At 55.9% G+C, this 26,687-nt stretch overlaps 1 protein-coding gene across 4 annotated transcripts in view; it reads left to right on the top strand.

Moving 5' to 3' along the window:
* Window positions 1–25,818, top strand: part of POLR3E (RNA polymerase III subunit E) — a 39,777-nt gene extending 13,959 nt beyond the window's left edge. For 2 of the 4 annotated variants that reach the window (XM_047712844.1, XM_047712846.1), the window contains exons 2-21: window positions 915–988; window positions 2,273–2,323; window positions 4,539–4,616; window positions 5,458–5,573; window positions 5,865–5,947; window positions 9,443–9,550; window positions 9,870–9,919; window positions 11,666–11,785; window positions 12,788–12,873; window positions 13,229–13,273; window positions 13,376–13,467; window positions 14,413–14,533; window positions 17,172–17,253; window positions 18,466–18,525; window positions 18,626–18,783; window positions 19,177–19,238; window positions 19,731–20,254; window positions 22,451–22,528; window positions 24,276–24,401; window positions 25,025–25,818. In XM_047712844.1, coding sequence (XP_047568800.1) covers window positions 953–988; window positions 2,273–2,323; window positions 4,539–4,616; window positions 5,458–5,573; window positions 5,865–5,947; window positions 9,443–9,550; window positions 9,870–9,919; window positions 11,666–11,785; window positions 12,788–12,873; window positions 13,229–13,273; window positions 13,376–13,467; window positions 14,413–14,533; window positions 17,172–17,253; window positions 18,466–18,525; window positions 18,626–18,783; window positions 19,177–19,238; window positions 19,731–20,254; window positions 22,451–22,528; window positions 24,276–24,401; window positions 25,025–25,081 — 2,133 coding nt within the window. In that variant the 5' untranslated portion in view covers window positions 915–952 and the 3' untranslated portion in view covers window positions 25,082–25,818. Of the gene's footprint in view, window positions 1–426; window positions 639–914; window positions 989–2,272; window positions 2,324–4,538; window positions 4,617–5,457; window positions 5,574–5,864; window positions 5,948–9,442; window positions 9,551–9,869; window positions 9,920–11,665; window positions 11,786–12,787; window positions 12,874–13,228; window positions 13,274–13,375; window positions 13,468–14,412; window positions 14,534–17,171; window positions 17,254–18,465; window positions 18,526–18,625; window positions 18,784–19,176; window positions 19,239–19,730; window positions 20,255–22,450; window positions 22,529–24,275; window positions 24,402–25,024 lie in introns of all 4 variants that reach the window. The other 2 variants (XM_047712845.1, XM_047712847.1) reach the window with 2 other exon arrangements.
* The last annotated feature ends 869 nt before the right edge of the window (window positions 25,819–26,687 follow it).

Genomic DNA, 26,687 nt, shown 5'->3' with positions numbered 1-26,687 from the left:
TCAGCCCCGCGGAATGACTTCCCCTCTGCTGGGGAGACATGCAGCCTTCTCCCCTCCAGGTGCTTGGTGTGTTGCCAGTCCCCTGGGATCCCTCCTACCGTCTGGTGTCATGGCTTATCCAAATCCTTCTCTCCTTCAGGGTCCGGCCCAGATGCCCCCTCCTCCTTCCCGGCAGAAGGCTCTTCCCATCCCTTGGAGCTCCCCGACTGCTGGCTTTTACCTGAAGTCAGATAGCCTGGCTGGCCTCGCTTTGAAGCCCAGTGCGTCGTTTGCGTGCTCTGTGGCTCTGGCTAGCATGTGCACGGCATCCCCGAGTTCCAGCGCCCCCTTAGAAACTGGGGACAGTCGGGCCACCTTGCAGGGTTGGTGTGTTGAATACATTAAAGTCTGTGAAGAAGGTCATTTTGTGTCACACACACCAAACAGCATCCTCTCGTGGGCGCTGGGCTTGAAGTCTGCTTGAAAGTCAAATACCAGAGACCGAGCCCCCTGGAAAGTCTTGGGACTGCTTGCTCTTCCTGCTGGACGCCAGACTCTCCTTACTGGTTCCCCGTGGCCCCCGGTTAGTGCTCGAGTGCTTGCTTCACGGCTGTGGGCCGGCCGGCCTCCATCCCCTGCCTGACAGTGACCTCTTTTCTGTGAGTGGTCAAAACCCTTAAAGCTGGTCATTTATTCTTTCCCGTGGGTGTAGCCGGCAGGTGCTGCCTTGGTGGTTTCACCTTCGTGTTTGGTTCTGGCCACTGGGGTATAGAATGGGCCGTCTCTTGTTGATTCCAGGAAGGCTGTAGAAAGAAGGTCAGTTTCTGTTTGTCTCAGGCTCCTCCCTCTCAGAGCAGGCCTGTGGCAGCAGAGACACCCAGGGGTGTTGGCGGGATGGCTGACTGACGTTTCAGGCCTCTTACTCTCCCTTGCAGATTGAGTCTGAGGATCGTGCGGCTGGCTCCCCCCTAGTATGGCCAATGAAGAGGATGACCCAGTCGTACAGGAGGTAACTGCTGTTCCCTGCGCTCTGCTGGGACTACCAGGGAGCAGTGCCCGAGTCCAGCGCCGCAGGATGTGGGGCGGAGGCTCTTCCATCCGTCCTCGTGCTGGCCGGGCATCAGCTGGCATCCTAGGGACCCCTAACACAGGCTGTTCCCTCTGCCTGGAACCCTCTTCCTCCAGATTACTGCCTAGCTGAGCTCTTCGCTTCCTCCCATTCTCTGATCCAACATTTCCTTGTCAAAGAGGATTCCCTGACACCACCCCTGCCCCCCAGCCCGCCTCATGAACACCCTCCCTTGGCTACACCGTGTGCTTGGTCACAGCACTCCCCGTCCCCTAGACATAATCTCCTTCCCCTAGAATGTAAGCTTCATGAGGGAGGGATTTTGTTCTTTGACCACTGTGTCCACAAAGCCAAGTTCAGTGCCTGCCACTCACTAGATACTCAGTGATGATTTGTTGAATGAATGAATGGGTTCAACAACTCCCCCTTCTTCCTGGGCCTGCCCAGAAGTCATTCAGCAGTTGTTCGCTGGATCCACTGTGTGCTGGGGGCTATGACAGCCGTGAGCAAGGCAATGTCCTGCCCTCGGGAAACTTAGGATCTGACAAAGAAGGAGACCCAAGATGCAGATGGTGGGGAGGTAGGTTCCAGAGTCAGCCCAGATCCAGATACATCCTAGAGCCTCTGGGCCTTTGCACATGCTGCTCCCTTCACCTAGAATGCCCTTCACACAGGCTTCGCCTACGCTGATGCCCTTCACTCCTCCTTAAGGCCTGGTGGTGGGAGAGAACATGGTTCACACGAAGAGCCAGGAAGCAGGGAGGCACACTGCTGCATGGTGGGGCAGGGGTGGTTAGTACCAAGAAGAAAGAGTTGGACCAGATCATTCTCAGATGGGCTTACAGACCACCTTGAGGTGGGTGACAGGTCAGTCCGGGGGAGGTGGTGGAGGGCACGGGGAGGAATTGCAGCAAGTGTGTAAGCTCTCCTCTGCCCCGGCCTCATCAGAAAAGCATTTGCTCTGGCTCTAGGATGCATCGTGATCTGAGCAGCCCCGGCGGAAAGCCCATTTTTATTGGGTTGCAGCGGACCTAGCAGGGGGCCAGGAACTCTAGCTATAGAGAGGGAGGCTGGAGCCTCAGTTTCCTCTGTTTCTAGCGGTGGCTGAGCCTCCTCCCCCACACTGCCTCTAGGAGCCATGAGCCCTAACATCCAGGGAGCAGGGGCGGGGCCGCTCAGGCCACGCACCTGTCTCTTGTTTAAATCTTCTTCCCTTTTTCCCAGATCGATGTGTACTTGGCCAAAAGTCTGGCAGAGAAGCTCTATCTGTTTCAGGTAATGGTGAGACCAGAGGGTGAAAGGGGCCTCCTAGGCGTGGGGGTGGGGAGTGGGGGGTACCGGGAAACCTCAGCCTCACTTAGGGTTCTGGATGCCAGAGTGTGGAACGGGTGGTGGGGGTGGGGGTGTTCTTTTGGCTTCTGTGGGCCGGCAGGTCAGTAGTTTCTGATACCGAAGATGGGGAAACCAAGGCCGCCATGAGGCAGAACAGTGTCGTGGTTCAGGCTCTGGGGAGCGGCAGGCGCGTTGAGGCCCAGTGCCATCGTGACTTAGCTGTGAGTCCCAGGCAAGGTCCTTAAGCTCTCTGTGTCTGTTTGCTCATTTGCAAAATGGTGGCAGGTACACTACCCACGCACGCTCAGGTGTCACTGCGCAGCTTGGTTGAATCCGTGCAACGTGCTCGGAGCACAGCCCAGCCCAGAGCTCAGCTCTACAGTCTGTTTTAGGACAGTTTTGTCCCGCGTCCCTCATTCCTGCCTGCGTCCCGAGGCAGCTGTTAACCTTCCTCTCGCGCTGTGACCGGCCTGTCCTGGACGTTTTATGTACACGGAATCGTGGCATAGGTGGCTTCTCTTACTTAGTGGCATGGTCTCAAGGTTCACTCGTGTTCTAGCACGTGTCGGTACCACGCCCCTTTTTGTGGACGATGAGTTTACCCACACACTGGTGGCCGGCTGGGTCGGTTCTGTCTGGGGCTGTTAGGAACAGCGCTGCGGTGAGCATCTCACACAAGTTTCTGTGTGGACAGGTGCTGTTGTTTCTCTTGGGCACGTCCCTAGGAATGGAATTGCTAGATCCGAAGGAAACATTGTTTCTTGTTTAAAGGAACAGGCAGACTGTTTGCATTTCCGACAAGAAGGTTATGGTTTGAAGTGTTTTGGCTCCATGTTGCGTATGAGAAGGTGAGGCGCGGGGGGCCAGCCGCTGCACACGCCGCCCAGGACGGGGCAGCAGCGGGGGGTGCTCAAAACGTGAGCTGGGAAGAGAGGCCCGGCTGCCCCTGCCCCTGCCCCAGGGTCTCCCTTTGCAGGCTCTGGGGCTGGGAGCCTGTCCTTCAGGCCTTCTGAACTGGAATCCTTGACTGCCTGCAAATGGCGGGGAGCTGGTGGTGGTGACGGTGACCCTGTGTGTGCTCGCGGTGGGCCAGACCCTGCGGCAGTGTCCGCTCTCTTTGCCTCATTCCCTGCCCCCAGCAGCCCGGTGAGGTGAGGATGCTGGCCCAGGTCCATACATTGCAAGAGGCAGAGTTGGGACCAGAACCCAGGCCTGATTCCAGGACCTTGCCCTTTACCACCCCTCATCCCAGCCTGAGATCAGGAGGTGGCAGAGCTGCAAGGGCTCAGGCCAGACAGTGGGGCTCTAGACTGTTCCTCCTACCGCTGCCGTAAGCTTGGCCCAGGAAGCAAGGAGGAGTTGCTGTCTGAGCAAGCTTTTAGGAAGTCACCTTTGCCTTGGGCTGCAACGTAGCAGAGCCAAAGGGCCCCCACACAGAGGGTTCACTGTATGCGCTGCCACGCCTCCCGCAGGCTCCTTCCAGAGTGTGTTGGGGTACGGGCACCGCTGGGCACAGCTTCTCGAGGGCGGGTCCACACCGTGACTCATCCGTCCTAGTGTCCGTCCGGCGCCAGAGAAAGGGAAGGTGCTCTGTGAGGACGGTTGTGGGAAGATGTCCTCAGCATGTTCAGAACAAACAAGTGACTTCAGAGCAGTATATTTTATAAGTGTGACATAAAAACGGCTTCTGGCATGGTGACATTGGGGCCCAGATGGGGCTGAGTGGGTCAGTGGCAGCTTTTTGTTACGGATAAGTATACAGGGTGGCGGAGAGAGAGCGGGCTAACGTTTTCACAGCCCGTCCTCCACCTGCAGCACGGCACTGCTCAGGTCTTCCGTCTGTGCTGCCCGTGGTCTCATGTCCCTTGCCCCTGGCGGGATGTCCCCTGCCTAATCACTCCTGCCTGCCCGGCAGCTCTCTGTGGGTTACTAGAGGGGGCCTCTTTGGGTTCCTGATGCTCAGGGCTGTTCCTTGGAGGTCAGAGGCCTTCGAAAATTGCCTTTTGGAAGGAAGCTGGATTGAGCCGATATGAAGGGGATGTGGGTGGAGACCAAGAGGTCTCTGCTTGGTGTTGATCCTTGGCTAGAGCCTGGGAGCCCAGCTCTGGGCTGGGCCGGCCTGGGCAGGGTGGACTGACGGCTCCTTTCCCCTCCCCAGTACCCTGTGCGTCCAGCCTCGATGACCTACGATGACATTCCACACCTTTCAGCCAAGATCAAGCCCAAGCAGCAGAAGGTGGGGCTGCCCTCTGACGGAGGTGGAGGAGGGGAGGGGGACACAGGTGGGGGCTGATGCAAGTGAGCGGGGGAGACAGGCCCTTTGGAGACTAGAAGCCCAGAGAAAGAGCATTTGGAGGGTTGGGAGGAGAACCAGTCACTTCAGCCTGACCCTCTGTATGTGTCTGATCCTATTTCCAAATGTGTCTGATCATACCCTCTGTATGTGTCTGATCCTATTCTCCAAATCTATTTATAGGAAGGAAAGTTCCCAGAAAGAAAGGGGGTAGGCAGCTCCAGGGAGGCCAGGGGAGAATACGGCTTGGTATGAGTTAGAGACTGGGAATGGGGGGCTCGTGTTCACAGGGGTAAGGCAGGGGCTGCCATGTAGCAGCTCTGATAAGCTCGAAGTGCCTCGAGGGGATGGGGTGACGGGCTGGGAGCTCTGGACACGTGTCTTGTCCAGGGTGGCTGTAGCACCAGCCCCCCATTGCCACTTGCACTGACTTTTCAAGAGAAGTTGGAAATGAGAATTTTTATGAGAAAAATCTCTTGAATTTTAATTTAAATGTTGGTACCTAATTTAGATTTTGGAGGGTAGAATGGGGAGGACAAAGAGAACTCTGTGACCGCACCCGCCCCCCCCCCCCAAAAAAAAGCACTGTGGCCTTTCTGTTGGAATTAGGCTTTGTGACCTTTGATGCAGACTCAACCCTGGGGTCCCTTAGGGAGGGATGCGTGCCCGGCCTACTTCTGGGCAGGGCTGGGATTGGCAGGGACTGGGGTCGGGACATGGCTGTGGCCGGGTTGGGTGTGTCCTTGAGTTCCTCATAGCTGGTGGGGGTGCTTGATGCCTGCAGGTAGAGCTTGAGATGGCCATCGACACCCTGAACCCCAACTATTGCCGCAGCAAAGGGGAGCAGATTGCACTCAATGTGGACGGCGCCTGTGCAGATGAGAGCAGCACTTACTCCTCGTGAGTCCCTTGGGCCCAGCCTCCTGGCTTTTTGGCAAATGTTTTTCCTCCCCAGAGGCCCCATGATGGGTGTGGGGGCTTGACCCACACCCTGTCCTTGGGCCACAAACCAGGCCTTGGGTTTTCTCTTCCCCAGCCTCCCTCCTGAGGCTCACACATGCTGACTTGGGGCCTTGATCTCTGTCCCTGGATGTTGAATTCAGGAGGTGTCCGGGGTGGAAGAGGCTGTGCCTGCCATGCCCTGGGCCTGGAGCTTCCTTCCCCTGAAGTCTGTTCTCCCTGTGCTCCCAGGAAGCTGATGGACAAGCAGACGTTCTGCTCCTCCCAGAGCACCAGTAACACAGCCCGATATGCTGCCGCACTCTACAGGCAAGGTACCTGCGCTGGGCAGCCGGGCTGCCGTGGCTCTGGGAGGCCGCTTTCTGGGAGGGAAGCGGGATGGGGGCTGGGGTGGGGGGAACCCAGCCTGCTGCTCCCTGAATGCTGGATGCCCATAGGGGCCAGGCAGATTATAGAAATGACACCATCAGGGAGCTGGAATAGGCCACCTCTAAGGACTTCTGGCTTTTGATGCTGCCTGACCCGATAGAGGAAGTGCTTCCAAGGTCACTGTCCTCCTGGGACACAGACATACAGCATGGCTTTTGAGACCGGTTCGAGAATTTTGTTTTAAACACGAGGTACTTGCTGGGCTTCTGGTGGAGCCTCCAACTCTTGATTTCGGCTCAGGTCATGATCTCAGGGTGCTAGAATGGAGCCCCGCGTCAGGCTCCACGCTCAGCAGGGCGTCTGCTTGGGATTCTCTCTCTCTCCCTCTGCCCCTCCCCTTACTCACTCACTCACTCACTCACGCTGTCTCTCCGTCCCTCTCAAAAAAGAAAAGAAATACAAGATACTTCCGCGTGAGCAATTTTACTCTTAGACAGCCTCTACCCGAGAGAAGTGAAACATCCACCCACACAAAACTTGTACGCGGATGTTCGTAGCAGCATTATTCATAGTAGTGACAAGGTAGGAACAGTCCTTAAGTCTGCGAGCAGACGCCTGGATGGCGAGGTGCACTAGGCCGTGCTGTTGAATGGTGTTTGGCTACGTCAGGAGGGAGGTGCTGACCGTCCCCTGGTGTGCATGAGCCTGGGAACATGGTGCCCAGTGAGAGCAGCCACTTGTGGAAGGCCACGTGTCATAGCCGTCCAGGTCAGGAGGTGTCCCGGAGAGGCAGGTAGTAGTTGCCTGTGGCTGAGAGCAGTGTGGAATGGGGAGTGACTGAGGATGGTTTGGGGTTTCTTTCTGGGGAGATGAAAATGTTCTTCACGGGGAGTGGGGGAGGGACAGAGGTAGAGAGAGGATCCCAAGCAGACTTCACAGTCTCATGCCTCTGCGATGATGACCTTAGCTGAAATTGAGAGTTGAACGCTGAACAGACTGAGCCACCCAGGTTCCTCTGAAAACGTTCTTAAATTGATTGTAGTGCTGGATGTACACCTCAGGAATATAGTAAAATACACTGACCAGTGTGCTTTAAATGGTGAGTTTTGTATGGCATGTGAATTATATCACAATAGAGCCATTAAAAAGTAAGTATTTAGAATTCATAAAGCAGTAAGTAAAACTAATTTGAATGCTAAGGAAACAACTAGAATGGACTCAAAGTAGCATCTGATAACTATAGCCTTCTTTTTTGAACCCATGTCTCAAGCCTTGCACCTGGGCTGTTCGTTTCTTTTTATTAATTTTCATTATGGTAAAGTGTACATAACATGAAATTTGCATTTTAACCATTTTTGGGAAAGATTTAGAGAAAACGTGCTTCTGGGGGCAGGGGGTAGGGGGCGGGGAGTAGGCTGAGGAAGAGGAGAATCAAACTGACTCCGTGCTGAGTGCGGGGCCCAGCACGGGGTTTGATCTCATGACCCTGAGATCATGACCTGAACCGAAACTGGTCGGACGCCTGACTGACTGCACCACCCGGGCACCCCCATCGTAACCATTTTCTGGTGTGCAGTTGAGTAATACTGAGGGCATCTGTGTTGCTGTGCAGTCGTCACCTCCATCCATCTCCAGAACTTATGCCATCTGGCCAGACATACCTGTCCTGTCCTTTTTTTCTGAGTCTCTTATGTTGTTTTTTTAGGATTTTTTTCTCCCATCCTACGTTCATACAAAGGTTCTCCTAAAAAAAAAAAAAAAAATTAAAAAAATTTTTTATTTGACAGAGAGCGAGTGTGCACAAGGAGGGGGAGGGGTAGAGAGAGAAGCAGACTCCCTGCTGAGCAGGGAGCTGGATGTGGGACTCGATTCCAGGACCCTGGGATCATGACCTGGGCCTGAGGCAGATGCTTAACCGACTGAGCTATCCAGGCACCCCTAAAGTTTTTTCCGGTATTTATAGTATTTTATACCAAAATTTTTAACATTTCTGAAAATTATTCTTGTATGTACAGTGGTAAGATGATTCCTTTTTAATTTTGAAAATTCCAGTATTATTAACGAACTGTGTTCTGTTAGTGTCAGGTGTACAGTAGAGTGGTTCAGTGATTCTGTACCTGACTCTGGTCCTCACCACTAGTGTACCCTGAATCCCCATCACCTCATTCCCCCATTCCCCCCACCAACTTCCCTGTGGTTGCCATCAGTGTGTTTGCTGAGTGACGAGTCTGTGGGTTCTGTGTTTTGTGTTTTTGTTTTGTTTTTTAAGTAGGCTCCATGCCCACCCAGCTTGGGCTCAAAGTCATAACCTAGAGATCGAGAATCTCGTGCTCTTCCAACTGAGCCAGCCAAGAGCCCCAAATCTGTTCTGGGTGTGTGGGTGTGTGTGTGTGTGTGTGTGTGTGTGTGTGTGCGTGCGCGTGTGCGTGTGCTTCTTTTCCCCCCTGTTCTTTTGTTTCTTAAATTCCACTTATGAGTGAAATCATATGGTATTTGTAGGACCATTTGCTTCTGTAGTCCTGACTGTGAGCATTCCGCTCCCTCTGGAGTCCAGAGAGCCCCTTACCAGAGCCTTAGCGTGTCATTTCTTCTCTTTCAAGCCCACATTGACTTGAGAGAAATTGATGGTCTTTGCACTGCCTGCCAGTGCACAGGTCTCATTCACAAGGAAAAGTCTGCATCCGGGACCGTGTAGATACTCCCCTAGCTGGCCAGGCCTGGGGGAGCCATATGTGTGCTAGCAGACTTCCGAGTGGTTTGGATGGGGTTTTGACAAGCCAAGCTAGAGGATGAGTGGGCGTGGATGTGGGGAGTGGGCGGTGGGCATTGAGGTGTCCTTGAGTGGCCTGGTGGGGAAGAGCAGGCCGTGTTCAGAGTGGAAAAGTTGCCATGTGCCAGAGCAAGCCACTGGGGGGAAGGGGTGGTGACCAGGGTCATAAGGGCCTTTGATGCTCATGGGGGAGGGAGTGTAGGGCGGCTTAAAGAACTGGCTTGGAGGGGGGCCTGGGTGGCTCAGTGGGTTGGGCCTCTGCCTTCTGCTCAGGTGGTGATCTCAGGGTCCTGGGATTGAGCCCTGCATCAGGCTCGCTGCTTGGCGGGGAGCCTGCTTCCCCCTCTCTCTCTCTACCTACCTCTCTGCCTACTTGTGATCTCTTTGTCAAATAAATAAAATCTTAAAAAAAAAAAAAATGAACTGTCTTGGGGCAGAAGAGTCTGGGTCCGTGCTCTGCTACAACTGTGTGTTTACTGGGCCAGGTGGGGTGGGGAAGGGCCGCGGGCCTGGTGGTCCCAAGGCCCTGGGACTGGGGGCTAGAGCAGAGGGGGCAGGTGGGCAGAGGCCTTTGGGGGGAGCGGGGGGCCCTTTGTGACTGTTGTGAGCCAAGCTGGGTGGTTTGGCCCCAGCTCCCAGAGTCAAGTCCAAGGCCTTCTTCCTCTGCCAGGTGAGCTGCACCTGACGCCTCTCCATGGCATCCTGCAGCTGCGGCCAAGCTTCTCCTACCTGGATAAGGCAGACGCAAAGCACCGGGAGAGGGAGGCGGCCAATGAGGGTGAGCCCTGGACCCCTGGCCCTTCATTCTGGCTGCATCTTGGGATGGGTTGGCTGTGGGAAAAGCTGCAGGGGGGCGGAGTCCAGGACGCTTCGCAGCGCCCCCGCTCTTCCCACGGGCCGCAGGAGCACTCGCCCGCACCGCTGGACAACAGTCTTCCTGCATTTCACAGTGGCCCCTGGTGGGCACGGTTGCTACCAGCTAAGCAGCGCTGACTTGTCCGCTGACCTCGTCTAGAACTCCCAGACACCCTTGCCTGAAGCCTGGGGAACTGGGGGCAACACCAGAGGCCGCAAGCAGCGTCCGCTTTCTCTTGCAGCAGGAGACTCTTCGCAGGATGAGGCGGAAGAAGACGTGAAGCAGATCACGGTGAGTGAACTCTGGCCGCGAGGAGAGGGGGTGCCGCCCGGGGGGGCAGCGGAGCCGGCGTGGTAGCCCAGCTGCCTGGAGGCTGCGTGGGGTGGGAGGGGCTCTGCAGAACCCGGGCTTTGGGGGTGAAACAGGGACCAAAGCAGGGGCCCGTCCTTCCAGCCTTCCTGCTGGGCAGCCTGGAGGGCTGACCTGTCTCCACCGCCCCCACCCCACCCCCGACTTGGCCCAGCTAAATACAGGATAGCTGCCCGGGGCTTCTGTAGAGCAGGGACCCTGGGGTGTGGCTGGAACTGGAATTGGGTGGGAGGAGGAAACCGGGGCCTAGGAGGTCCGGGGGACCCACACAGTCTGTGCCGTGAAGCCTGTGTCCCAGCGGAGCCAGAATCCCGTGTTACTTAACCATGTAATTCTGTCTTTTCAGTGGTGCACAGATGCAACATTCCTATTTTAATATTTATTCCTGTATTTCATACACTGTGAGAAGAATATTGACCTTCCATTAATGGCTTGTAGAGTTTCCTCTGTGTAAGCACAGAAAGGTTAAAATGAGTGTTTAAGGAAGAAGGCATAAGTAGTGACATGGGCGGCATTCAGACATGGCTTACGTTGTGAGCCTTTGCGCATCTTTGGAGATGGGGCGATACCGATATGACCGCTGTGAGGGGGTGGGTGCTCACCCTGTTCTCTCAGTGGCTTGTTGAATGATCACCCTCCTTCCCTTCTTGGGGACTCAGTTGACCCTCGTTAAACAAGTCATTCTTAGGCCCATGAACTTCAGAAGACCCATGTAGAATCCCAGGATTCTGTGCCACCTGGCCGGCTCAGGCAGTAGAATATGCAACTCTTGATCTCAGGGTCATGAGTTCAAGGCCCATGTTCGGCATGGAGCCTACTTTAAAAAAAAAAAAAAAAAAAAAAGAATCCCAGGGTTCTGCAATCCACCAACGCCCCTCCGTGGGTCCTCTTGATAAGAGAGGTGTGAGGGCCCTGTTCGGTCGGGATGCTAAGTAGCAGAAGCCCAAATCTACCTGGCATGAACCCCAAATGCAATGTACTGGCCCCTGTTACTGAAAAGTTGAGGGGGTAGCTTCAGGTATGGCTGGATTCAGGTGCTCAGACTCTGTCATCGAGACCTGGTTTCTCCCTCCATCTCCAGGTTCTGCCTTCCTCTTTTGGCCTCTTTCTCAGGCAGGGTGTCTGTCCCCAGTGGTACAGAGTTGTCCCAGCTCCAGGCTCACATCCTCCCAGCTTCCAAGACCCCAGGGGAAAAGAAACTTCTTTCTCATTACTTCTAACTAAAGTCCCAGACTGGACTCATTGGCTTGGCCAACCCTGAACCAGCCCCTGTGGCTAAGAGGATTTGGTGCTCGGATTGTCCAGGTCTGAGTCACGTGCCCACTCCTGTGGCTGGGAACGTGTGTGGGGGTGGGGGCCGGGGGAGGGATACTTGCTCCCCTGAGCTGAGGGGGAACTGGGCATTTCCCAAGGAAAGTGGGGGGCGGCTGTTACCAGTGGGAGTGGAAATGGATTGGGTGCCGGGCAGGCAGAAGCAAGGGAAAGCTGCTCCCTGGCCTTTGTCGGCAAGTCAGGGACAGAGGGACACGGTTGGAGCTGAATTTAAGAGATGTGTGTCGGGAAACAAGGGGAGGTGGGAGTGGTGCTGGGCTCTCCAGTCTCGTGGGCGCGGGCCGGCAGCCCAGGATGGGTCCAGGCCTGAGGCCACGACCCGCCCCCGCCCCCCAGGTGCGGTTCTCCCGTCCGGAGTCGGAGCAGGCCCGCCAGCGCCGTGTGCAGTCCTATGAGTTCCTGCAGAAGAAGCACGCCGAGGAGCCGTGGGTGCATCTGCACTACTATGGTTTGAGGGTGAGCTGGGGTCCCGGCCGGCGGCTGACGCTGGCCCTGGGCCAGGGTCCTGGGAGAGGAGCCCAGTCTCACCTGGAACTGATTTCAGAATAAGTGAGAGCCACTTGGTGGTGGGGAGCCCGGGGAGAGAGGGTGAAGTCCTGGGGACAGTTTGTCCTTTGTTACAGCTGGTCTACTTAGCACGTCTCCCCCGGGGACCAGGAGACTGAGAAAGGAGCCCACCGTTTCCTGGGGCAGCAGTGTCCGCATCCCCAGGCTCTCCTCCAGTGAGCTTCTTGCTGGCCCCAGGGCGGGGCAGGTGTTTGGTTCACGTTCTCATGCATCGAGGGTCCTGAATGCGGGCCCTCGATGGAGAACCGGCCGGCCGTCGCGGGCCAGCTTCACTGCGTGTCTGCCGAGGTGCTTTGACGATGCTTGGTTTTCATCTCATGTGCTTAAAACCCAGACCTTGAAACTGTATTGGAGTAAGGGAAGTGATTGAATCGAAGCCAAAGATGCCATAGGGCTCCCCGACATCTTTCTGGGGGAGGAGCAACTCCTGATTTCTCTGGAACTTTCCTGAAAGAGGTCCATGTGGACAGAGCCTTAGAGTCAGACTTCCAGAAACTCTGCTCTTTCCTGGTGTGTGACTTTATGCAAATTACCGAATGAGATAAGTTGATGTATATATGCAGCCATTAGACCAGAGCCTGGCCCGTAGTAGGTGCTGAGTGACTATTAGCTGATCCTCTTACTGTTGGTGATTACTAGCCCTGTGTCCCAGGCAGGGCACCTAAGACATGGGTGCTGGGGCTGGAAATGGTTAAGGCCACCTCACAGAGGCCTTGAATGCCATGCTCAGGTGGTTAGATGTGATTTTGTGGCTGGCCTTGGGGCAGGACAGTGGGCAGCTGGAGTGGAAGGTGATGCAGGGGTGAAAACTGGATGGCAGAGGGACTCGGGGGTGGCTCAGGCCCCAGGGTGGTGGCTGAGGGTCCTCCCACCCTGCTCCTTCCCCAACAGGACAGCCGCTCTGAGCACGAGCGCCAGTACCTGCTATGCCAGGGTTCCAGCGGGGTCGAGAACACAGAGCTCGTCAAGTCACCCAGGTGGGACTGGCTGGGCCAGGGTGTTTAGCCCTCTGGGCTCCTGAGCCTACCACTGGCCCCAGTAGGGTCCCTTTGCTGTGGGGCCTTCCTGGGGATGTGGTCCCTTCTGAAGCAAAGGAGATGGACATGGGAGGGGGCCCGTCATCCTCTGGAGAGGGCCAGTGGGGGGTGGATGTGGGAAGAGATGGTCGTCCGCTCTCCACAGGTTTGGGGGAAGCTAGGGGAGGGTGGGCATGGGTCTCAGCCCCCAGCCCTCCCCTGGGGAGGCTTCAGCCTAGGTGCAGCCTGGATTTACGGGCGGGGGTGGGACAGGGACAGAGCCCAGGAGCTGCTGACCCTACCCTCTCCCCTGCAGCGAATACCTCATGATGCTGATGCCCCCCAGCCCGGAGGAGGAGAAGTGAGTAGAGCTGGGCTGGACGCCACTCTCCCCACCCCAAATCTCCCCTCTCACCCCGTCCTCTAACCCACTCCTCTAACCCACCGTCTCTGTTTTCAACAGAGGCAAACCCGTGGCCCCCAGCAACGTCCTGTCCATGGCCCAGCTGCGCACCTTGCCCTTGGCTGATCAGATCAAGATCCTGATGAAGAATGGTGGGTGTACACCCGCGTCCCCCAGGGGGCCCTAGGCCTACCACCTCCTGGGGGAATGGAGTGTGGGACAGACTGAGGACTGAGAGGCAAGGCCAGAGGCTCCCGCTTTACAGCTGGGGCCTTGCCTAGAAGGATCGCACTGCAGCAGTGCGGCGGCTCCCTCATCTGGGCTTGGGTTACTTACTGCTCTACCCCCTACCTAGCACTCCCCTGCTGGGAGAGCCTGGGCAGGCGGCTGACCCCCTGCGTCTGAGGAACTAGGAGAGCTCCGGAGGGCTGACCTACAGCTTAACGGCTTACACAGAGTCTTGCATGTGAACATGAGCTCCGTTCATTGACTCGCATGACTTTGTGGCGCCCCTGCACACAGCAGGGACGGGTCTCCTTTCTCAGAGGACTCGGAGAGCCAGAACCTGTAGGGCAGACATGAGCCCTGAGTCTCAGAGCTGAGTCCCGGGCTCCCCTCTGGAGCTACCACTTTTAGGGTCTCCAGGAGCCTGAGCAGAGGGGAGGGCTCAGCTCCCCCTGGGGCCACCAGGGTGCCAGGCCACTGGCCTTGCTGCGGAGGACATGGGACCTACTCCAGGCCCTTTCTGGGCCCCAATAGTAATGGTTTTACCTTTTTTTTTTTTCCCCCACCCTGAGTAGGCTCGACACCTAATGTCGGGCTTGAACTCATGACCCTGAGATCTAGAGTCGGATACCATACCAACTAGCCAGCCAGGCATCCTGTAATAGTCTTACGGAGCAGCCGTTGGGGTGTTCGCTCCAGGATTCTGTGAGTGCGGGATGCCTGCAGGAGCAGCCAGTGGAGTCAGCGCTTATTACTTGTGTCACCAGCGTTGGTCCGCCACTTGGGGGGCAATGGGAGCCTGAGGCTGCCTAGACTTGGGGAGGGGCGTGCCCAGGCTCTCGTCCCTTGTCTCATGTCTCCTGCGTCCTCAGTGAAGGTCATGCCTTTTGCCAACTTGATGAGCCTTCTCGGCCCCTCCATCGACTCCGTGGCTGTTCTGCGTGGCATCCAGAAGGTGGCCATGTTAGTCCAAGGAAACTGGGTTGTGAAGAGGTAAGTTCTCTGTGTGGGAGGATCTGACCCGCTTAAATTCAACGTGATGACTGATGTTTTGGGTTTAAGTCTACCATTGCTGTGTCTGTTTGTCCTGCCTTTTATGTCCATTCTTACCTGCTACTGGATTCTTGTTTTATTATTCCATTTCTCCCTGCCAATTTGGAAGTTATCCTTTCTGGGTTCCTTTAGTGAGTACCCTGTAGATTTCAGGGTCATTGGTGCATTCATAACTGACCGTGTTTAATACGAGTTGCTGTGTTTTACCCTCACCCAGGACAATTCAGAGACCTTGGAATGTTATTTCTCTTCCTCCCAACTCACGTGCCGTTGTATTTATAGTTTTTAATTGTATCTTACAACCCACAGAACAGTATCCTTTCCAGTCAGTATTCTTTAGATCTGCTCACGTACTATTTATTTTGCTCATCATGAGTCTCTGTGTCCAAGTGTCTATCTGGGATAATTTCCTTCTGCCAGAAACTGCTAGGGTGTTTCCTGTAACGAAGGTCTGCAGGGGAGGCACTCCCTTGGGTTTCACATGGTTGGAGACGTCTATTCCACCTTTGTTAAAGGATATTTTTCCTGAGTGTAGAATTCGAGGTTGATTGTTTTCCTTCCACACGCTGACATGATTTCATTGCATTCTCATTCCCGTTGTTTCTAGTGACGAGTCTACTCTCTTTACGCTTGGTTCCCTCTGGCTCTTTTTGAGATTTTCTCTTATGGCTTTCCACAGTTCATTAAGATGCGTCTGAGCGTGAGTTTCCTTTCACATGTGCTGTGGGGTTCGGAGCATGTGGCTTGATGCCTTTCAGGAGTTTCTCTCCTGTGATCCCTCCACCAGATTGTCACTTGCAAGGTGGGGAGGGACTTCTGTGTGGACCCTCCCTCCTGTCCCTGGCACTCAGTATAATGCCTGGCACATCTTAGACCCTTGCTTCTAAGTGTGGCTGGATTTTATGTGTACCTGGATTATGTTAATTTAAAATAGTGTAACATAAAATACGCTAATAAAGCCTCACTTTTTAGAAAGTGTGTGTAAGGTGAACAATCTGTCAAAAATAGGAATTGTTCAAAATTCTCAAGTACTTGATTGTGGAACACACCATCGTTTCGGTTAGTTGGCCAAGTGATTGTAAAGGCTATTCACGTTGCTGCCACGTGGTGGCGCCCTTGCACTGGGAAACATGTCCAGGGTCTGTCAGTAGGTGGCGGCTGTCCTCTCCAGCCACGTTGTTTGGTTATGGAAGGCCTTCGGATGGTGCGTCACTTGTTAAATGGGACCACCTTGGTGTATTTATGCTACGAGTGAGCGAGAGCTAGGAGGGGCCATCCCATCACTCCCGAGGACACTGACTTTGAGATGCAGAAACTTGCCAAACGTCTGGCAGCAAGGCAGCCACCGAGCTGGGGTTTGAGCTCTTTGTCCAGCGCTGCCTGTGGCCCTGGTGCTTCTGCCCTTTCAGCCTGGGGCCTGTCCCTGAGACCTGAAGGTAGGGCCTCCCAGGCCTCGTGTGTTCTGTCTGCCCCTGTGCTTCAGGTCCTGCCGCAAGCCCTCACTGCCGTGCCGCGGCCTGGGGGTGGTGCTCCTTCCTTGTTGGTCCCTGTGTGTTCTGTGAGGAGACGCACAATTCACACACTGTCACACACTAAATCTGTCTCCATGGCGTGCTCTGCGCCCTGTGCTCTGCTGTCATTCACGCGCTGTCCCCGTCGTCCTCAGATGTGTGGGGCGGACAGGGGCACCATTACAGATGAGCTCACCGAGTGCAGAGACCCGGGGCACGCACCACGTTCGCCACTCGTTCAGTCCCTTCTAGGGGTCCCTTCCCTCTGTGTGGCAGTGATGGTTCCTGTCCCCATAGCGTGTTTCTGGGAAGGGAGTGGACACAGAGCTCGACCTGGAGGGAAGAGTATTAGTTGGTTGCCAGGGAGGATTGAGGAGGGGAGGAAAGAGAGTTCCCAGCAGGAGTGGCGCAGGAGAGCAGAGGCTCCTCAGGCATAGGATGGGTGGGGGTTGGGGTGGGGTATATGACAGGGTCTGTGGCTGAACTTGGTCAAGGTTATACCTGTAAGCCTCAGCAACCTGGTCATTTGCCCTTGGGCCCTCAAGTTCTCTGAGCTGCACTGCTGGTCCCATTTGCTCCAAAGGCTTCAGCCCCACTCATGCCTCAGGGTCCATTGAGGTCCCAGCCACTGACCCGTCTCACACTGCCTGCCTGTCTTTTGGGGCAGGTGATGGAGACCTTGTGTCCTGCTTCCCAGTCCGTCTCTCTAGGCCTCACACCTGCCTTGTATGTGGGACTCGCTGTCTTCCCAGAGTCCCAGGCCTGTTTCCGAGCCCCTGCCCTCCTGATTGCCATGGGCCTTGGGGCTGGGCCAGTGTGTGCATGGAAGGTCATGAAGGGCTGGGAGGAACGACTCTTGGGGGATGTGTCCAGGGAAAGTGTTTCTTTTCTACATGTGTTCACAGAGCCAGGCTCCACGGTTGAAAGGGCAGCCCCAGGGGCAGCTGTACCAGCCCATGTTGGAGAGGCAGGGGCTGGGCCAGCGCTTGGAGCTGGGGGTGGGGTGCGGCAGGTGGCAGAGGGGCTGAGGAATGGGACTGACCCCCTGCTCCTGCTCTCATTGGCAGTGACATCCTGTACCCCAAGGACTCCTCCAGCCCTCACAGTGGTGTGCCTGCTGAGGTGCTCTGCCGCGGTCGCGACTTTGTTGTAAGTGCCCAGGCTCTCTGGCCTCCGGTCATCCGGGATTGTGGCGGGGGCTCCACGGGCAGGGCAGGGCAGGGCTGTCAGGACCTCGGTTCGGGCAACAGGGGAAGGGCAGGTCTCTGTGGCCAGGGCGAGGGCAGGGGGTGGCTCTGGATGTTTCTTTCTCCTTTGATTCGGAATCCTGGGATCTTGGGCTTCATATGAACGTTAGAGTTCCTTTGGCCTGGGGATTACAAACCAGAGGCCCTTAGGTGAACTCTGGCTAAGGAACGTGTTTCATTTGGCCTGAGCAGTATTTTTTTTAAACTGTTCACTTGAGGGCACCTGGGTGGCTCAGTGGGTTAAGCATCTGCTTTAGGCTCAGGCCATGACCTGGTATCGAGCCCCACATCAGGCTCTACCTGCTCGGTGGGAGCCTGCTTCTCCCTCTCCCTCTGCCTGCCATTCCCCTTTCTTGTGCTTTTTTTCTCTGTCAAATAAGTAAAATCTTAAAAAAAAAAAGTTCACTTGAACTAATGTTTACAACTCAAAATCCTGGTACAAACCAGATTTCTAGCTCATTACGAATAATTGGGCAGTTCAGTACCGCTGGGCCTAAACCCCTGAATGGCACCGACGTTGGGTGGGCCCGACAGGGCCAGCATCCCGCATGGTCCGGGCAGGCTGCTTCTCTTGTATGTGTTTCCCCCCCTTTTTGCTGTGGCTCTTGGCAACTCCTGAGCCAGCCCCACCCTCGTCCAGTAAGTCCTGGCCCAGGCATCCCTCTCGGGGCTTGGACCCCGGCAGCTGAGATCTGCGCTGCCTCCCTTGACCTCAGCTTTGTGCTTCGAGTTTGGGGAAATCGGTCTCCTAAGCTGTCCGCAGTGACCGTGATGTGCGTAGGGCAGCCCTAAGCTGTTCGAGAGTTTTCTCTTCGCCTTAGCGGCTGTCCCAGCTTCTCTGGACAGTTAGAGGCTAGGTGGCCTTGCACTTATTGTCTCGGCGCCAAAGTGCAGCGGACATCCGCTCCTGGGCTCGCTCACCGGAGCCCGTGTCCACGCGTGGGGTCGCTGTCAGCGTCGGGCCTGGGAGGAGGCGGCTAGAGCAGTCTTGAGTTCTCGTCGGGGACGGTCTTCCCTCATCCCAGGCCCCCAGGACAACTGCTGGGCTCTGGGGGATGGTCTTCGGAGCCATTTGTCTCTGCCTCCTGGAAACAGGCTGCTTTTTCTCCCTCAGATGTGGAAGTTCACGCAGAGCCGGTGGGTGGTGAGGAAGGAGGTGGCAGCAGTGACTAAAGTAAGTGCCGCCCTCGGTTCGCGGCCTGGGCCCCGCAGCTGCAGGGAGTGGGGTCAGGCGGCTCCCGGCCTGCAGGCCTCACCTTTGTTGTCTCCCGCAGCTCTGCACGGAAGACGTGAAGGACTTCCTGGAGCACATGGCCGTGGTGAGGATCAACAAAGGCTGGGAGTTCATACTGCCTTACGATGGGGAGTTCATCAAGAAACATCCCGATGTGGTCCAGCGGCAGCACATGCTGTGGACGGGCATCCAGGCCAAGTAAGGGCTCGCTGGGCAGTCCACAGCCGCCTGGCCGCCCAGGCCGAGTGTGGGCCGGGGAAGGCACTCTGGGGCCCTGCACACCCCTGCCTCCACTCCGGATGGATGCTGTGGCTCGATCCCAGAGCCCCCCGGCACCGGCCTGGCACAGCTACCCTCCTGATCGGAGCTGGCCTGTCTGTTCTGAGGAGCTGGGAGGGGCACCGCCGCCCGCCCCAGCCCGGATGCTCCCGGGGGCGCGGGGCCTGTGCGCTGTCGGGAGGGCTGGCAGGGCTCCGTGCGCCAGCATCCGCAGCCACCGGGATATCCCTGCCTCGATGGCGGGGCTTGCTGTAGCGAGGCAGGTGACTGGGGACCAGGCGTAAAGTTAAGAGAGTTTATTTTTCTTTTCAGATTAGAAAAAGTATATAATCTTGTGAAGGAAAGCTTGCCAAAGAAGTCAGATGGACAATCAGGTGGGCAAGGGGCCCCTAAGCCAGCCCCGGCTCCGGGAGGCCTGCTTTGTGGGGCTTGTCAGGGCTTGGGCTGGAGAGGGGTGTGTGGCTCTCCCAACTGGGTGTCCTTTCTGGGCCGTCCTCCCCCTTCCCCACAGACCTCAGCTTAAGGCTTGGCCTAGGGGACTGAGGGCTTCTGAACTCTGGGGCTGTGCTGGGGTGCAGGCCTTCCTGGGTTGGCAGAAGGTGGCGGTGGGACAGGAGGAACTGGCAGGGAGGGACTCAGCAGTCACCATCCTGGTTTGAACCTCCCAGCGTGGGATTCTGGTTTTCCCCACTTGTTTCTCTCCTCATGGCGGTGGGAGCTCCGTCCCTCCCGGGTCAGGCAGGGGTGAGAGGCGGGAGCACAGCACCTGCTTCAGCCCCGTCGGGCTGGCACGGGTTGTCGCTGGGCGAAGGACCCTTCTCTGCGCTGTCCCGGAGCCCCCACAGCAGCACTGCGTGTCCCCACAGGGCCTGCTGCGCTGCTCTCCGGGGACCAGCGGGTCCAAGTGGCCAAAAGCAAGGCCCAGCAGAACCACGCCCTGCTGGAGCGGGAGCTGCAGCGGAGGAAGGAGCAGCTACGGGCGTCCGCGGTCCTGCCCGGCGTGCGGATCAAGGAGGAGCCCGTGAGTGAGGAGGGCGAGGACGAGGAAGATCGAGAGGCGGAGGAAGAGGAGGAGCCCATGGACACCTCTCTTGGTGGCGGCCTCCACAACAGGCTGGCCAACGGGCTGCCTAGCGGGCGGGCGGCCGGCGGGGACAGCTTCAACGGGCACCCGCCGGGCTGCGCCAGCGCCCCGGTGGCCCAGGAACTGAGGGCTTTCGTGGAGGCCACCTTCCAGAGACAGTTCGTGCTCACGCTGAGTGAACTCAAGCGCCTCTTCAACCTGCATTTGGCCAGCCTGCCGCCTGGCCACACGCTGTTCAGCGGCATCTCGGACCGTATGCTGCAGGACACGGTGCTGGCCGCCGGCTGCAAGCAGATTCTGGTGCCTGTAAGTAGAGCGCGCGGTGCGCCCCCGGGGGCGGACACCCAAGGCCGCCCTCTGCCCCTCAGGAGGGCTCCGGGCACGCGGCTCCTTTCCCGGCGGGAAGGCAAGTGGGGAACCCTCTGCAGTGGCCTGCGCCCTGCTTGCTTTGGGGGAACCAGTTGTTGGGAGGCTGCCTGGGAACTCGGGAGGAGCGTGGCCTTGGTCTGAATTGGTTCTCGCGGGTTGGCTTCGTGTGAGCTTCCGCTCCTTGGGCTCTGCACCCTCTTCTGGTGTGGGCACGTGTGGGCTTTGGTACCCTGGGCCTTGGGTGAGGGCCCACTGCGGTGTCCGAAGGCGCTAACCCCTTGCTTGGCCTATAGGAGGGCCTTGTTCCATGAGGGTCCCTGTCGGCGCCGCCGTTTTTCAGGATGAGTTCACTCCTGTCATTTGATCTTTGCAATCGGAAGGTGTAGAAACTGATTTTCAGAGAAGCGAAATGAGATTGTGTGAAGGTCGTGTACCCAGGAGGTGCCGGAGCTGGAAGCCGAGTGTAGCGGCAGCAGGGCTGAAATCCTTCCTGCTTTAACTGATGCTCCGACCCTTTGACCCGAGCCCTCGGCTGGTGCCGCCCGGGCTCTGGCAGGCCTCGGCCTCTGGAGGACCCTGGCCAGCGTGCTCAGCGTTTCTGCCACTGGGCCTGCAGGTGGCAGCGTGAGCCACCCACAGCCCGGGCCTCTTGCCCTCTGTCGGCGCCGGCCTTGGAGTGGGAGAAGTACAGGAGTGCTCGCTCCGGCAGCGCGTAACGCTAAAATTGGGAGAAGCGCAGGGGCGGGGGGCGTGTTGCAGACCATTTCCCTTAGCCGAGGGTGGAGAGGGCCAGGCTGTGGCTTCAGGAAGTGGTGCTAGTCATTCTGTCCCCCCAGGCTCAGCTCAGACCTGGCAGCAGGCAGGTCTGGTGTGGGACTGTGGCTGCCTGTTAAGGGAACATGGACGTTTGCAGGTCAAGGTCAGAAGCACCTGTAGCCTCAGGTGACCTGAGGCGAAGGCCATCTTTGTGTGAGACTCGCACACTAGGACGAGAGGCTCTGGATCCCATGTTGGCTAGGCTGTCCCAGGAGATCTGGCCCTCGTGGCGGGGAGCCTCGGTGGTGCAGTTTCCTGTGGGAGGTACCAGGGTACGGGGGCCCTGCCCTATTTGGAGCCACTATTGCCCACCCAGCAAATGGGTCTGGTTAGCTTCAGGATCCCTTTGTTGGAGCTGGGCCAGGCAGGGGAAGGGCGCCTGCCCAGGGTTAGCTAGGCCGGCTTGGGGTCTGGAGTTGGATGGGGGAGGGACATGAGGTAGGCTGCTCTTAGGTACCCCTGCCCTGCTCCTTCCTCTTGGTGGGGCTGGTGTCCCCAGGAGACCTTGGCCCCTCTCTGCTCCCCGAGTCGACCTCCCTCCCCATGATCCTCATGTAGGGACCCTAGAGGATGGTCCCCTCCGAGGAGGAAAAGCCCTCCGCTGTGTGCAGCCTCAGGGCGCTGAGGTCCAGGGAGAGTGAGTTCTGCCACGCGTTAGATGTATGAGCAGACACGAGGCCAGCGCTGAGCTGGGTTCCCCCCTGGAGCAGGAGGGCTGCAACACCTTGCTCCCGCCTCTGGTTTCTGATGATCAGATGAGATTGTGCAGTTCCCGTCCCTCTGGGCTTATGCGGTGGGAGCGGCCACTGTTGCTTGTGCTGTGGGGTCAGGGCTGGAAACCCCTCTACCAGGTGCCCTGAGCCAGGCCCCCCTTTCCTTGTGCCTTCGGACCCTGCTGAACCAAGTGGTGTGGGTTGCCTGGGAGTCGGGCAGGGCCTCTCACCTGTACCGCCATAGCCCTTGAGGGAAGGGGCTGGAAGGAATCCCTAGGACACTCCTAGGGTGGTGTGGGGGTGGGAGTGCCTCTCAGGACACGTCTGAGGGCTTATGTTTAGGGGAGGACGATACTGGATGTTGGAGGTGAGCGAATGCCAAGCATTGTGAAGCAGAAACCAGATTCTCCTCCTTGTCAGTTGAATCTGGGGGTTCCTGCTCCATCCTACTGCAGCCCTAGTGAGTGGCAAGAGCTGGAACTGGAACTCCTGGTCTCACATGGGCTCATTCCCTGGACGGGGCCCACGCAGAGTGGGAGGGTGAGGGGCAGGGCGGGGGCACCAGCCGGTAAAGACAAACAGCCCACGCCCGGGCCTTGCTTAGTTTCCTCCCCAGACTGCTGCGTCCCCTGATGAGCAGAAGGTGTTCGCCCTCTGGGAGTCTGGAGACATGAGCGACCAGGTAAGGTGACCTCTGCTGCTTTCTCCCCAAGAGCAGGGATTGGGGGCAGGAGGCCTTTAGGGAAACCCAGATCATGGAATGTACACTTAAGATTTTCTAGCCCCTCCCCATTTTACACATTTTGGCTCTGTGTCTCGTGTGTGTTGTTAAAACCGGCTGGACCTGCCTGTCCTTTGAGTTGAAACGAGTGGTTCCCAATTGCCAGTCTAAACCAGCTACATTAGAATCCTCTTTTTTTTTTTTTTTAATTTATTTATTTGACAGACAGAGATCACAAGTTGGCAGAGAGGCAGGCAGGGGGATGGGGGGAAGCAGGCTCCCCGCTGAGCAGAGAGCTCGATGTGGGGCTCGATCCCAGGACCCTGGGACCATGACCTGAGCCAAAGGCAGAGGATTAACCCACTGAGCCCACCCAGGCACCCCTAGAATCCTCTTTTTAAAATCCTTTTTTAAAAAATACATGTAGGCTCTTAGCACTGACGCCAGAGATTTAGTTCAGTTCTGTAGGAGCTAGGTGTTTACCTGTTCAGATTTTTTTTTCTAAAGATGTTATTTATTTATTTGACAGATCACAAGTACGCAGAGAGGCAGGCAGAGAGAGAGGAGGATGCAGGCCCCCCGCTGAGCAGAGAGCCTGATTCGGGGTTTGATCCCAGGACCCTGAGATCATGACCTGAGCTGAAGGCAGAGGCTTAACCCACTGAGCCACCCAGGCGCCCCTACCTGTTCAGATTTTTAAAAAGATTTTGAGAGAGTACAATCGGGGGGAGCAGCAGACAGAGGGAGAAGCAGACTCCCCGCTGAGCAGGGAGCCCGATGTGGGACTTGATCCCAGGATGCTGGCAGAAGGCAGGTACTTAACTGACTGAGCCACCCAGGTACCCCAACATGTTTATAGATCTTTCCTGAGGATTCTGCCATCCAGCCAGGCTCATGAACCAGGGACAGTCCATGTTTGTCAGGTGGCCTCTGGCAGTAAGAATCAGAAGGATTCATCAGAGGTCAGGTGCTGGTTTATAAGTTAGAAAGTGGTCCATTTTGCCTCCTGTCACCCCAGCAGGAAGGGTCCCGAGTGTCCAGTGAGCACAGTAGGAGTCAAACCAGCAGTGTCTATCTGGTTATACTCACGGACCCTGAGATCCAGAAATTATCCTTAAATCATGAACTTGCCTCAAGTTTAAGGATGAAGATTAAACTGCTCAAACACTCGTCTGCCCTTTTCCAGGTCTTACCCTTAAGGTGTGGGGAGAAAGTGGGGAGCATCCCCCTATGGCCTCAGCCGGGGCCCCCACGCAAGAGCAGTGCAGGGGCTCTTCCTGAGCCAGCTTCTGTGCTCTTGGCCAGGAGAGGCCTCGGAGTTTTCTAGTCCTCCCCGAGATGGAAATTCAAAGAATTTGACCATTTTTTCTCCTACTCAGATTCAGAGAAGGGCTTATTTTTAAAAATACACGTGACAGAGCTTTCCAGCCCTGTCTTCACACAGCTGACTTAGTTGGGGTCTTTCCCTTAGTTACCAGGAAACACCAAGTCTAAACTGCTCGCCCTCCGCAGGCGCTTCCCTGGCTTTTATTCCTGGTCCTGGGGCTCTCGGGATGACCGGTGGGTCAGGGGTATTGATCTTTAAACAGAAGTCCTGGTGCACACGCACTGCGGTGTGGGGTTAGGGCCGTCGCTTTGCCTTTCTTGTTTGGGGAGGATTCTCTTTTAGGTGACTGTTTTCCACAATAACTTATGTTTGCTCCTAAAGCACCGACAGGTTTTGCTTGAAATCTTTTCCAAAAATTACCGGGTCCGCCGGAACATGATCCAGTCTCGGCTGACTCAGGAGTGCGGAGAGGACCTGAGCAAGCAGGAGGTGGATAAAGTGCTAAAGGTATCCCTGCTCCGCGCCGTCAGCCCCTGGCTGGGGGCGCCCAGGGCTGGCTTCTCCCAGCCTCGGGTGCTTCGTAAATCTGGCCTCTCCCGAGCCAGGGGGTCTCTGCCACTGATGCTGGGGGGCGGGGGCGGAGGAGGGAGCTGAGGGAGGTGTGGACGCCACCCTCGCAAAGATAACCGGGCCTGTGAGTCCCGACTCGCCTCCCCTTTAGAATCGTGTGCAGCTTGCACAAGTACCGTATTTGCAGACGCCCGGAAAGCTGCTCCCCGTTTCCTCATGTCGTGATGACCTCAGCCATCTGGGCCGTAACCTAGCGCTACTACTGAGGCACCTTCGTTCTGGGTCTGCTTAGGGACAGTTTTTTGGTTTTTTTTTTAAATTTTGTGCTTACCAAGCACATTCATTTATGGTTCCTTACTTTTTGGACCCCCCGAGAGGAGGTAGCCCTGAGGCCCAAACGCTGCTAGTGCAGCGCTGTGAGGAGGCAGATCTTGATTTCCCATTTGTGTTCTTTGTGTTCTATCCATTAGTCATAGACTGAGTTGTGGCGTTCTGTATGGGACAGAGTCTCCACCTTTCCTGCTCAAGTCTGCCCTTAACACCTCTCTCTCTCCTCCCAGGACTGCTGTGTAAGCTATGGTGGCATGTGGTACCTTAAAGGGACAGTACAGTCTTGACAATAGTCCCAAACCACTAACCCAGTGAATCCAAGCCCAAGGAAGGCCGGCAGAGCCAGCAGCGGTCTACGGCTTCGGAAGACACGGAGCAAGAGGACCTGACCGTGTCACGGCCGGGGCCTTGTGCTGTCTGGCGGACAGCGGGGGTCATCCTCAGCCGGGGGCAGGGGCAGCTGAACTTAGATTGCTCCTAGGAGAGAGGGCAGCCGGGACCTTCATTACAGTATAATTTGAAATTCCTGATGTATTTTGGTTATTATTTGGTTTCATTCTCATAATAAAGAGAGTGTATACTGACCACAGGCAGGCTGATGAAAATCATGGTTTACTATTTTACTTTTCAAACTTCATGCCAACAAGGTCTAAGTTATGTTTGTTTACAGGATGAAGAAAACCTCAAGGTTTTAAGTAATTAAAATGCCTAGAAGCCAATATTTAGTCTTCAATTACCTATCTGCTAAGACTTCTGCCAATTTCATTAAACCAAATCGAATTGTTGCACTGCTGGGTGTCTGTGGCCAACTTACCTTTTAAGACAACTTTATGTAGCAGTCGGTCTCACTGCTCACATGAACCCTAGCAAAAAATCAGAATCCAGTCCATCTATTAATGTTTGCGTAAGGAAGCAAACCAAACCAGGTAAGTATGGAACAATGTATAAGTGAGGTTATCACCCTTTGATGTAAAAAATTTGTATTTTGTGTATTTTTAAAATAAATACTAATACTAACCTGGCATCATGGTGCTACTGTCTTCTAAGGGTGACAGGAAGGCAGTGTTGTGTGAGCTCTCAGAGCCTTGCACGGTTTCAGGGAAGGGAGCCGACGGACAGAGGGAGAACTTAGCGCTGCCCAGCAGGATGGCGCAGTCATCTAAGATAGTAAAAACAAACTGGTAAAAATATATTTAGCCTAACATAATAGTTAAAACAGCAATATATAATAAAAATGTTAGTACAAAAATATGTAAACTACTCCATTTTCAAGATCTGGTACCTTATACTTACAACACTTGCAGTTTGGACCAGCCATGGTTTAAGTGTTCATTTGGGACACGTATCTAATGGCGACCTTAGCAGATCATGCACCCCTAGAGGATTGGGGGCAGTGGGGGGGGATCAGAGGAGGCTGGGGTGGGCAAGATATGAAATTCTGCTACCTAAATGGTAGGGCACTGCTTTGGGCACTAGAGCCACTATCTGACGTTTAAGTGATGGTCTGTGTATGCCCCTGTAGTTTAACAGGATGGTGGCACATTATGTTCTTGGTACTAATTGTTAACAAATATAAGCCTGAAAAGAGTAAAAAACTTTGCAAAGTTGACAGAGTATGTCCAGCTCTTGCACTCCTAATGGTGTACAACAGAGATGGAAAGTAACCAAGCGATGGAGCTTGTGGGAAGTCATAGCCTGAAACACGCTGGTAAGGATGGAGGAGTTAAACACTGAATTCAAGGGGCACCTGGGTGACTCAGTGGGTTAAAACCTCTGCCTTCAGCTCGGGTGATGATCCCAGGGTGCTGGGATCAAGCCCCACATCGGGCTCTCTGCTCAGCAGAGAGCCTGCTTCCTCCTCTCCCTCTGCCTGCCTCTCTGCCTACTTGTGAT

This window comes from Lutra lutra, chromosome 18 (assembly GCF_902655055.1).
Source record: "Lutra lutra chromosome 18, mLutLut1.2, whole genome shotgun sequence".
In the NCBI taxonomy this organism is placed as follows: domain Eukaryota; kingdom Metazoa; phylum Chordata; class Mammalia; order Carnivora; family Mustelidae; genus Lutra; species Lutra lutra.
Note: the sequence above shows the minus strand (reverse complement) of the source record. Positions and strands in the feature narration are given on the sequence as shown.